This window comes from Gracilinanus agilis, chromosome 6 (assembly GCF_016433145.1).
Source record: "Gracilinanus agilis isolate LMUSP501 chromosome 6, AgileGrace, whole genome shotgun sequence".
Lineage (NCBI taxonomy): Eukaryota > Metazoa > Chordata > Mammalia > Didelphimorphia > Didelphidae > Gracilinanus > Gracilinanus agilis.
Window position 1 is genome coordinate 256,386,337 of NC_058135.1, and position 12,859 is coordinate 256,399,195.

Genomic DNA, 12,859 nt, shown 5'->3' on the forward strand with positions numbered 1-12,859 from the left:
GAGATTTATAGAACCATAAAGGGAAAATATTGCATCTACTGTGAAACAAGGTCAGATTCGCAGTTTTTTATTCAACTGTATTTCTTTGTTACAAGGGAGAATTCCATTCTGAGAAGAGACAGAGATATCCAGAAACAGATATGATGCAAAAAAAAAAGGCATCAATAAAACTAATTTTAAAATAACAACAATACAAATCAGCATTATGTTTGTCACAATAAGGAAAACTTTTTTTTTTCCTTGACAAAGTAACAACACCATAGATAACAGATCAAGGTCAAGATATGGAAGATTCAAAAACAGTCCAACACAAATTTTTCAGAAAAAGAAACTGATCCCCAAGGAGATTAAGAAACTTTCTAAGTTTATAAGAACCTAGAACTGAACTATATTCATGCTTTCTTACCCACTGCTCTTTCTAACTAGTGGTGCATATCTAGAAAACATCAGGATGTATACCTCTGCCCAGAGCGACAAGATCTTCTTTAAGCAAAGGCTGGTCTTTGAACATAGTAAACTAAGAAGCCTACTCTTTGAATAATCACCTCTAAAATGAAATCTACCAATAAATAATAAAACTTTAAATAAATAATAATAAACACTAAGTAAATAATAAATGTTAAATGTGTTTGTTTCTTTGGATTCCTATGTAATGGGACAAATAGGTGCTCAAGACCTAAATTTCAACAGGGAAAATTACTCTGGGAGGAATAAGAAGTTCTCAAAAATGAATTTGAGAAGGTACGAAGAGAAACAATTTCAGTGAAGAAAAAAAAAAGTGGAGTTGTCTGAAAAGGATATGGAGACAAAGTGAACTTGCCAGCCAACTAATATTTTAAAAGGACATAAAGAGAATATAGATTCAAGGGCAAACAACAAAAGATAAAATGTTAATGCTTTAAGAAAAGGGTCAGGGAGCAAGAGCCAAGATAACAGGGTAGAAGGAAAAAGTGCAGTGAACTCCTCTTCCCCATCCAAACTCCTCTAATCAGATCTAAAAAATGCACTAGACTGAATCCTAAAATCCAAGAAAAAATCACAATGAGCTTGTTTTCTAGCCCAAGTTAGTATAAATATAGAAAAAAGGTCTGCAGATACTGGGGACAGGGTCTGGCCAGGAATTCACTATCCACAGAGTATTCAGCAACAGACTATACGCCAAGACATGAGGAAGCCTCGGATCCATACTGAGACACTTCAATGGGAACAGGTGCCAACTGGAACCTTTGCTGACCACCATTCATTTTCAGGCCATAAATCTAGGTTGAACAGAGAAGAGTGCCTGCTTAGGGAGGTGGTATTCCAGGGAGAGGAATGATCTCAGACCTAGATGGTGTATTGAGTGAAAAGTAGTTTCAGATGTAAGCAGGCAGTATGGGCTTGGATACCTGGGGCAAATTGGGGTCTAAATTTTAGCTACTAGTCCACTCTGAAGCCTACAGAGGAATAATCAGAAGAGGAATCTCAGACCAAAGTGGAGCCTGCAATTCTAATACTCTGAACCAGCAGAGCTTTCCAGTTGGCTGACAGTGCCTGAGTCCACGCAGTCTATTGTTGTTGCTCCGTTGTCTGACCCTTGTGACCCCATTCACATTTTCTTGACAAAGGTCTTGGAGAGATTTGTCATTTCCTTCTCCAGCTCATTTTACAGATAAGGAAACTGAGGCAAACAGAATTACATGACTTGCCTACAGTCACACAGCTAGCAACTGTCTGAGTCCAGATATGAATTCAGGAAGATGAATCTTTTGATTCTAGACCCCATGCTCTATCCACTACACCACCTAAGCAGCTCCAGGCTATTGTTGCTCAGACTCAAATCCAGGTCAGAAACTTTCAGAGCTCAAACTAAGGGGGCAGCAGTTAAGATTTCACCCTGAATCCAACCCTATTAAGAGCACTGAAAGCCTGCAAATCCCCAATCTAAGCTGTCCCTGAGATGCTGGGACAAAATAGCATTCAATATCCCCCCAAACGCTGCAAGTGGGCCTGCCTTGACCTTACCTTCAGATATGTGCAGAGCCTAGCCCTAATGTCAAGTCTGTACTCAGAATGTAGGCTGGAAGAATGAATAAATTAAAAAAAGAATTTGATCATAAAACACTATTTATGATGAGAGAGATGCTCAAGACACAAATCCATAAGAGAATGGTTCTTAAACATCTATGAACAAAGCTTCAAAATAAAATACAGCTCAGGCACAAATTCAACTAGAATTCCTGGAAAAGAAAAAGAAAGAATTTTTTAAAAAGAGGTTTTTTAAAATTTACTAGTGAAATGAGACCAATTGAAGAAAAAAATTAGAAAAAAAAGAGCTAAGGAATGAGCTGAGACTAGTAAGGAAGTTAAGCGCAGGAAAAGAGGTTGTTTTTTTAAGACATATTGATGGAGGGGAGGTGGATCAAAGAAGGACTAGAACTTCTTAGAATAGATGAAACAATGATAACAAGAAAGTGAGGAAAAAAACCAGATTTACCCACTCTCATTGTGCTTCGGTTTTCTCTGTAAAGGAATCTCTGCAGAAAAGGAATAAAGATGGTTAATAAGGAGATTAATTTCAAGTGAAATGACAGTACAAAAGTACTTCATTACCTATGATGACTCCAAGTAATCTGGCTCCTATGAATTACATCATGATTTTGGCCAATATGACTGCTGAGTGATATCTGAAGTAAGTGATATCTGAAAGAACAAGGAGAATGGGAAGGCTGCTGGACTAAGGGAGAGCAAATGTTTTGATCTCCAAAAAAGAGAAAAATGTGGGTTGTTGGAACTAGAGTCCAGTAAATTTGACTTTGGTTCCTGGCAACTAGAACATATTATAAATGAGATGAAGGGAAGATTACAAATATCATGGCATATTCTTGGATAATTGTTGAAAATAGCAATTCTTGAACAACTTTAAATCTTTTTTTCAGTTTGAGTTAAATCCTCACCCTCTGGGGTCAGCTGGGCGGCTCAGTGGATTGAAAGCCAGACCCAGAGATGGGAGGTCCTGGGTTCAAATCTGCCTCAGACACCTCCTACCTGTGTAACCCTGGGCAAGTCAATTGACCCCCATTGCCTAGCCCTTACCATTCTTCTGCCTTAGAACCAATACACAGATTTAAAATCAGTCAAATGACCAGACCCAAGAAGCAGTCATTAATGGTTTGGTATCTATCAGAAAGGAGCTCTCCATTGATGAAGCCCCATGCTATTTAATAGTTTTTATTGATCCACTGAGTAAAGGCATAGATTCATTCAGTTTTTGGTAGGAGGGAGGGCCAACACAGTGGATGCCATACTCAAGGCTGGCTTGATAAATGGTCCAATCTAATAAGATAAAATTGACTAGGGATAAATGTAAGGTCTCACACTTGAGTTCAAGTAATTGATGGAGAGAGGCATGGTTTGACAGTTGACTCAAAGAGATGGAGGGATTCTAGGAGACTGCAAGCTCAACAAGATTCAATAGTCTCACGGAAATGGGAAAGTCAATGGGATCTTGGGCTGCATTGAGAGGCATAGTTTCCAGGAGAAAGGAGATGACAATCTCCCTGTCTTTTGTCCTGCTCAGAGCAGTCTGAGGTGCATCATGCTGCAGAGAACCCAAAGGAGAGTCACAGGATTGGTCAAGAACTACAAGTTCATGCCATATACAGATCACTGAAAGAATTGGGCATATTAGCCTGAAGAAGAAAAGGTTTGTGGAAAACATGATCATTGTTTTCTTGACAATGAAGTCCTTTACTTTTTTTCTGAGCCAAACTGACTTTTTAAATATTGATTAAGAAAATTTTCCCATGGTTACATGATTCATGATCTTTCTCTCCCCTCCTTCCACCCCCCTCCCATAGCCAAGACACAATTCTGCTGGGTTTTACATGTGTCATTGATTAAGACCTATTTCCATATTGCTGATATTTGCACTAGGGTGGTGATTGTTGTTTTCAATATCTGAAAGGCTGTCATGTGGAAGAGGACTTAGATTTCTACTTCACTCTGGAGGACAGAATCAAGAACAGTGGGCAGAAGGTCCAGTGGCAGACGAACGTACATTGGATATGGCAAATCTGGACAGCACACTAAAAAGCAGAGACCACTTTGCTGCAACTTACATTCTAAGAAAGTTGCCTGGGGAAATGAGAAATTGCTCAGGTCTTCCTGGTTCTCTCCACCATACTACATTGTCTTTCAATCTTAGAAAATAATCTTATATAATGCTACTAAATTCTATGGCACATACCTGTTTTAAGCTGCAAACTTCAGATTCTAGATTTTTGTTGGTTGCCAATAGTCTTTTATTTAACTGGATTGCTTCTTGTACTACAAAAAAAGATAAACATGTTCAGAAAAATGTTGTATTTTAAATATCCCATATCAGCCTTATTGCACAAAGTTTAAATATTTCAAATATTTAAATATTTCAAAGTTTAAATGCTCTCCGTTGAATAGATATGTAAAATTTTAATGCATAACACCTACCATTTTGATCTAACTTTTTATGACTTTCTTTGACCATTCCAAATTGACATGTGATTGTAGCATAATATTTCTCTATTTCACTCAGTTGTTTTTGATGATCTTCTTTAGCCAAGAGGTGTAACTGGAGCTTTTGTTCCTATTTTGAATATTAATATTAAACTCTAAATATATGTTAACTCTCAGTTTCAGTACATAATGTTAAGAAGATAAATAATTTCATAAAAATTATGGCAAATAATTCTAGAATAAACACTATTACTGATTTCTCAAAATTATGGAAATATTTAGGTTTATGATATTTCTAAATCTATGTAAACTTGATTTTTGTAGTAATTTTATTATTCTCATAAGAATTCCACATTGGGGACTATATCTCTCTTATAACCAATTTTTTTGAAGATTCATAGGCAAATAAAGAACAGAATTAAGATAATTTTCTGGTTAACCATCTTCATGTTTCCAATTCTCCTTTCTAGTTTAATTAGGCTTGTGATAGAAAGCAATCAAATTCCTGAACAATTTAGATAAACGCACTTTAAAATAATAAACACTTTTTAAGGTTCTATTACATGCCAGGCACTATGCTAAGCCCTGTAGTTACAAATAAGAAAAGGAAAGAGAGTTTCAGTGGGAGAAGGCAATCTAAGGGAGCTTTGCCAAAGGATGCCTGATGCAGGAGGGGAACACAACATTTGTGGAATCAAAATCAAATAGAATTGCTTCTGGGAAATAATATCATTTGTACACTGCTACACCTTGGACCTAGCTTTTCATTATGTCTCACCTAGACTACTGTAATATTCTGTTATCCCCACTTTTTCTCACTTTAAACTCTCTCTCTCTCTCTCTCTCTCTCTCTCTATATATATATATATATATATATATATATATATATTTCCATCAGGTGAACCTTCTTAAAGTGCTTTTAATTATATCACTCCCCTTTTCAAAATAGTGATCCACTACCTACAAAGTTAAAGTCTACTCTCCTTAGCCTGGCATTCAGGCCCCCCTCCCATGCTCCAACCCCATTTTATGTTTCCTTTCCTTAATTCTCATTATATTCCTATGTTTCATGCAAACTAGACTTGTCGCCATTCCATGAATGAATCAAATCCTCCACTTAACATTTCACTTGCCTTTGCTCATACTGCTCTTTCCCCATGTATTGCCCTCTCTCAGTCAAATTCCTACCTATTCTTCAGGGCCCAGATCAAATGTCTTTCTTTTATGAAAACTTCTTTGATCTTGTCGACTATATACAACTTCTATTTCCTCTTAACCTCTATAGTACTTTGTACCCCTTTTATAACACTTCCCATATTATTCCTTGTATTTGTATGTACTTGCTTATTTGTTTTATGTTATTATTGAATCATTTCAGTAGCATCTGACTCCTCATGACCTCATTTGGGGTTTTCTTGGCAAAGATACTGGAGTGGTTTGCCATTTTCTTCTCCAGATCATTTGACAGATGAGGCAACTGAAGCAAAAAGGGTTAAGTTACTTGCCCTTGGCCACATTGCTAGTGAATGTTTGAGGTTGGATTTGAATACAGGTTTTCCTAACTCCAGACCTGGCACTCTATCCACTGCACCTCTTAGCTACCCCATTTGTCTTATATCTCCCTACTCATTGGTGAGTTACTTGAGAGCAAAGAGAACGTGTCTTCTTCATATTATATTCCCCATAGCATATCATAAATATTGTTCTCAGCAAATATTTATTGAATTGAGAGACAACCTGGTATGGAAACATGATAAATTTGGATTCAGAAGATCAGAGTTCAAATCCTGCCTCCAATACTGGTTAGTTATTGAGTGGCTTAACCATTATGAGCTTTAGTTACCTCATCTGAAAATAGGGGTAATTATATCTATGCTAAGTATTAGTATTTCTTACTTTCATACAGTTATTGTGAGGAAATTACTTTATAAACTTGAAGACATTGTATAAATGCAAGTTGTTAATTTGGTTGCTAGGAAGAGCATGTAAAGAAATCTTGATGATGAAGGGGATTCCTTGGTATTGCCTTTGAGAATCCATGGTCAATGCTACGCAAGAATGATCTCTTAGAATAGGAATTTACAAAAAGATTTCTAAAATCAGATTTACACACAAATCTTCAGAGGCACATCTGCTGGTTACAAATATGGATAAAACTTGTATAACTTCTCATCTGGTTCAAATATATCCAGAGATCAAAGAAATTTCCCTTTGCAGAATTCTATTGTTATTGTATCTGGGAAGCCAAGGTAAAATCATAGAATAAAACTTGAATTTTTATTTCCACTTTTGCAAGTTGCTGTACAAATTTCTTTGCTTAGCTTCACTGCCATGGTTTTTGCTGTGTTTTTTTTTTCTTTACAAAATACATCTTCTGTCCTTTTTTTTGAAGAAACTTTAACTTTTGGAATCATAATGATCAAGCAAATTCTAAACTGTAATTGACAACTAATGTTCCATAAAGGCATAATACTATATGAACATGTCAGCATTTATAAAAGATAAAGAAAATTATTTGTCTACATTTTTAGTTTGACAAAACACTATCTGTAAAAGTGTGTGGTAGGGATGGCTACATGGCACAGTATACAGAGTGCGAAGCCTGGGGTCAGGAGGATCTAGGTTCAAATCTGTCCTTAGATTCTTCCTAATTGAGTAAGACTGGACAAGTAACTTGTTTGCCTAGCTCTTGGCCTTCTGTCTTAGAGTTATGGCTAAGACAGAAGGTAAGGGTTTTAGTTTTGGATTAAGTTAAAAAAAACTCTTCAGTGATTATTTGCTCAAGGTCACACAGTTAGAAGTATCTGCGCTCATATTTGAATCCAAAACTTCCTGTCTCTGGGCCTGGTTCTCAATCCACTGAGCCACCCAGCTGCCCCCAAAAAGTAAGAGTTGTTGTTGTTTTTTTAAGTATGTGACCATTTCATTGATTATTTTGTTGACTGCTTCAACATTGAGATTTAATTAAATCAAGTTAGTTTTAAGGAAAATTATTGTTTCCTCTTAATCCATACATCATTCATTTTCTTCAGAGATAAACTGACATGTAATCACAAAAAATGAGGAGGGAGATCTTCCATTCTATGATAAAATCTGCCAGAAAGGACAGTCTTAGTGAGATGCCTAGGAAAGAAGAGAAGTTAACTATCATATAGTCATAGAGTCTTTATGTGTCAGAGATGGAATTTGATCCCAGGACTTTCTGTCTTAAAGGTCAGCAGGGCTGTAAAATTTTCACATGATTATGTACTCTGGGACTACACAAAATAAATCTAATCCATCTTCTAAGTGACAGCCCTTCAAATATTCCCACTGTGCCTAATTTTATTTTACATTGGTTGAACATTCCCAGTTCCTTAGAAATGATCCTGGATCGACATGGTTTCAAGTCCTGTAATTTCAGTTTCATAAGTTTTCATCCTCCTTATTAAGCTATATTAGCTACCAATAGTCCCCAAATAATCCCTGACAAAAATTTAAGATTCTACCTAAGGTAACCTTAATAAGAAAATAATTTTGATTACCAGTGGTGGTTCTTTTGTCATACTAGAGTTTGTGGCTCTTTGGTTATTTTTTTTTTTCATAGCAACCACAATGAATTTTTTCACAAGGAGGAAGTATTCTTAGAGTTGGGTGGGATAGATTAATGGTTGTGTTTATTATATATGGTAGCTTCAATATACTCTTTTAGGTTATTCAGTTTTTCATAACTTGATTGAATGATATCCCCAGAAGACTTAGAAATTCACTAGAAGTTAATGCTCACCCATGGGAGATAAATGCAGGAAGAAAAGCTCCAGGGTATGATTTTTAAAATGACTTCTTTCAGATCACCAAATTATATGCTAGTGCCCTGAAAAGTTGATTTACTGGTCATGGGTGAGCATCTTATTTCCAGTTAATGTTTTAGTCATCTGGGCTTGCCATAGCATCAAACAATGTGAGTGGATTCTATAGAGCATTTGGGATTGCCATTACAAACAGATAAAAGAAGGTTCAAGTCCTGCCTCTGACATATCCTGACTGTGTGACACTGGGCAAGTCATTTAACCTCTTGGATACCCCAGGCAACTCCCTATGACCATAAATTATAGCACAGGTGCTAATATATATTGGTAGAGAGAGCTCCTCACACATATGAAATCTAAGATCCACTCCAAAAAAATTGACAAAAAAATTATTTGTTTCAAAATGTTAGAAAAAATTTTAAGTGATTTCCAACTTCTCAACTAATTATATAGGAAATTAAAGTCTTCTGCATGGCTACAAAATAAACATAAAATATACATTTAACATTTGCTTTCAATTAGTAATTTCTACTTGTTTTAATATTCAGATAAAAACTATGATGCAATTATGCCTCAACTATTATTACAATAGATTTCTTATATGAGGCTAATTCGCAACAAAAAATCATAAGAAAAAGCAACTTTGAAGAGAGTATCTAATGGAAATTTTTTTCTATGTTTCAACATCCTTTAAATTATACATATTTGTTTAACAAATTTTAAAAGTGAAATAAGACAAAACACATTTTATGTTGCCTTTGATCTTTAACTTGTAGCCTTATCTCCCAGGTCAAAGGACATATTATTCAATTTCACCATATTTTGTGTAAAACCACTGTAGCGTTGAAGATGACTTTCAGTACAAATGTCATGGTACTTAAAGCTAAACCGGACTCTAGTTTTTCGGCTTCTTAATTAAAATCACAGTTTATAATAGTCTGACAATATTATCTTTATTCTTTCCACTTGAACAGCAGCAGAATTTTCACAGCATTTATTCAATCAAGCTTAGCAATCTTTATACAGCTCTCTTTTATTTCCTAATACAGCAAAAATAGGTTTCCAAGAGGCACAACAGTTACTTTGTCCAGCTCTGGATTTAATGTCATATGAAATCATGTGCTAGTGTTTCTAGCCCTACCCTAATACTACCCTAATACCAAACCTAAATTTAACTCCATAACAAATTTTGCTGTCCTCGCATTCTCTAATCAGACTAGGATAGGATAAACCCTCTACAGAAAAGCCCTATATTGATAGAAATGGAAAATGATAACTGTAAGAGAGGGAAAATATAGTTTTCAGAAGGCCAAAATCTTATTTTTTTCTAGCAAAAATGTTAATTTTTAAACATACAGTATAGTGCTGGACACAGAGTAAGACCTCTTTTTATAACTAATGAAAGCCTTTTTCCTAATTTTGGTTTCCAGATGCAGCTTCACATTGAGGTACTGTAAAGCTAAAATATTATCTAATTAAATCATTATTTCAAAATCAAACATTCTTTTAAAAAATCATTGGCTGTAACATTTTTTAGTCTAGATCTGCATATATACTCAAAAATAAATTCATTAAGTAAATTCACTTTTAAAATGTTACCACTTCTATCAATAATTTTGTAGCTATTCAAAAGTCTGTTTTTAACAAGGTAAATGTTAAGCAATCTCAAAATAAATTTAGAAAACAATTTGGGGAATAATATTTTAAATCATGAGTTTAACTTTTAAAATGGTACTAATTTATAAGTAGCAAATAGATTATTATTAAACTCTCAATTTTACATCAACAGAAAGGAATGTTAAGCTATTCTTTATTACTACAAGAGAAATAATGTGTGATGTAACTTTCTTACCATTTCATTTACTTTCTTCTGTAGAGAATATTTTGAAATCTTGAAAAACAAGAAAAATATTTTTACATTAGTTACTTTATACAAACTACTCCTAATGTTAAAATTGCATTTTGTAAAGTGTGGCACTCACTTTCTGTATGACATTTATTTTTAGTTGAGAAGGCCTCAAGTAAAAATGTGACTGATATTTCTTTGCACTTCCTGAGAGGCATATTTTTCTGCACGACAACACCACGAATCAGCTAGCTATAATCTATCTCAATTTGTGGGAATGGGGAATGTGTGGTCAGACAGTATTTAAATGGAATAGAAAAAATAATAATAAATTATACGGGCAGAAGTGATTTAGAGAAAAGAGAAAAGATGGAAGGGTAGCTCAAACTGGAAAGGCTATGACTCTGATCCCTAATTCACTATTGTAAGATCTGAATCTAGGGCAAATCTACCAAGTGAATTCTCATTCTTATTCATTGGGTATCATCATTTTCTCTTCCATGAATTAATAATTCAAAATCAAGTTTCATCAGAATTTACCTCCCAACCCAAATCATCCTTTCCAGATGATCTTCCAGTTTTTAAGTAGAACTTGAAACTCTCTTTCCAATTGGCAATAATCACTGCTAAACCTTACACCACACTAAAAAGTAGCAAAAAGAAATAATTCTAAAACATGTAAAGCAATATCTAAGATCAAAAGCCACTTTTTAGCCACATCTTGATATATGATTTATAGACAGACTTTTTTTTTACTAAGTTACAGATGGGCTTCAATTTCCCACAGCTAGGATCATCAACCACTGAACTGTTAGGTGTAGGAATGTTTCTTCAACTATACAATTTTTGTAGTTTTGTGATAAGCATCTCCCCATCATAAGAACCCAGCAGGAGCCAATTTTCACATTAATTGTAAAATGCAATCTCATGTACTATTTCCTTTGTTTCCCTTGTACAGGTATCTCTACTTTTATAGAAAAAATGTGATCACAGAATTACAGAATCCAAGAGTTTGAAAGGACTTAGATGTCTTCTGTGACCTACAAATGAACAGAAATCCATTCTGCAACACTGCTTAGTAGTCAGAGACTGAAGAATTCACTACTTTCTAAGACAGCCACCTTACTATTGCTCTAATTCTAGAACCTTGTTCCTTAGATCAAACCTATAATCTTTCTCCATGAACTTTCCATTCATTGCTCTCCATTCTGCCTTGTGTGTGGCAAGGCTTAATGTCAGCAGATCAGATGTTTGGAGACTGATACTGTTTCCAATAAGTCTTTCTTTCACCAGGCTAAACAGTTGGAAGAACTGATCCTTGGATCTTTTGGTCTCTAGTCTTCTTATCACACTAGTCACCATTCTTTGGTTGTATTCTTGTTTGTTGACCCCTTCCTATAATTGAACACAATCCTCCAGAAGGGGAATGCTAAGTGTTGTATAATAAATAGCACTTAACAACCCTTTTCTTAGAGACACGGTCTAAGATCTCGTTAGTTTTTTTTGGCTTCCTTATAACACTATGGAGTCTTAATAAGCCGTGAATACATTAAAACCCTGACATCTTTTTCATGTGAACTGTCGTCAAACCAGGCCATCTTCATTTTAAACTTCTTAAACCCCCATTTAAAGGGCAAGACATTACATTTAGCCTTGGTTAATAAAGCAAATTTCTGGAAGGTGAAGGTTATTTTCCCACTAATTTCTATTCCCATGGGAAAAAAAATCCACAATAGTCAAAAAACTTCGAGTATGTAAAGAATTCAGGCAGTGCCATTATGAAAGCTATAGTGCCAACCCTGCTTTCCCAGTTCTGGAATCCCTTATTTTTTAAGAATTGTCCTCATTCTCTTATTTCTCTAAACAACAAAATTTTTCACATTTGGAAATCCCCAAGGAATTCCATGTTGATAGGTCTGGAACTTACTTCCCCTTTTCTTTTTTTGATTAAATAGAGGGTAACTATGTAATATATGGCATACTCTTTGTTTCTTCTCTTATTTCTCAACCCTTGGCTTCCAATATTAATTCTTAATTGAAACTGCTCTCACCAAAGGTGGGGGAGGACACTGGGAAGGAAGGGAATAAACATTTATATAGTTTACTATGTGCCAAGCACTCTACCAAATGCTTTACATAGCAACCTTTCAAGGTAGGTAGTGCTATTATCCTCATTTTACATTTGAGGAAACTAAGGCAAATAGATATTAAGTGACTCACCCAAAGTCAACCAATTAGTAAATGTCTGAGGTTAGATTTAAGTTCAGGTTTTCCCAACTTAGGACCCAGCACTCTATCCACTGCATCACCAAGTTTACCAAAGTTACAAATTAATTACCAAATATGATGATCTGTTCTCAGTGTTCATTCTTCCCAACCACTCTTTCCCATGGCTGACATTATTGTACACATTTTCCTGGATATTCTCACTTCCCTGGATCTTTATGATATTGTTCTCTTTTTATTCTCCTTCTGACTGACCACTTCTCCTCTGTCTCCTTTGCTGGTTCATCACCCATATCATACCCCTTATTGCGTGTCTATCTCAAAGTTCTACCCTGGACCCTTTCCTCTCTACATGCATACTTGGTGACTTCATCAGTTCCCATAAGGTTTAATGATCTTGGTGTAGATGACTCCAAAATCTCTATATTAGCCCCAGCTTCTCCCTTGAGCTCTTATCCTGTATCACCAAATATCTTTTGGATATTTCAGATTAGATATAGAATTCTCAAATTCAACATGATCAAGA

At 35.2% G+C, this 12,859-nt stretch overlaps 1 protein-coding gene across 1 annotated transcript in view; it reads right to left on the reverse strand.

Annotated features, from left to right (window-relative positions):
- Positions 1-12,859, reverse strand: part of CCDC73 (coiled-coil domain containing 73) — a 133,916-nt gene that overhangs the window by 64,994 nt on the left and 56,063 nt on the right. Inside the window, exons 6-8 of the mRNA XM_044680651.1 lie at positions 10,114-10,152; positions 4,468-4,603; positions 4,229-4,308 (exon numbers count right to left, since the gene is read on the reverse strand). Coding sequence (XP_044536586.1) covers positions 4,229-4,308; positions 4,468-4,603; positions 10,114-10,152 — 255 coding nt within the window. The remainder of the gene's footprint in view (positions 1-4,228; positions 4,309-4,467; positions 4,604-10,113; positions 10,153-12,859) is intronic.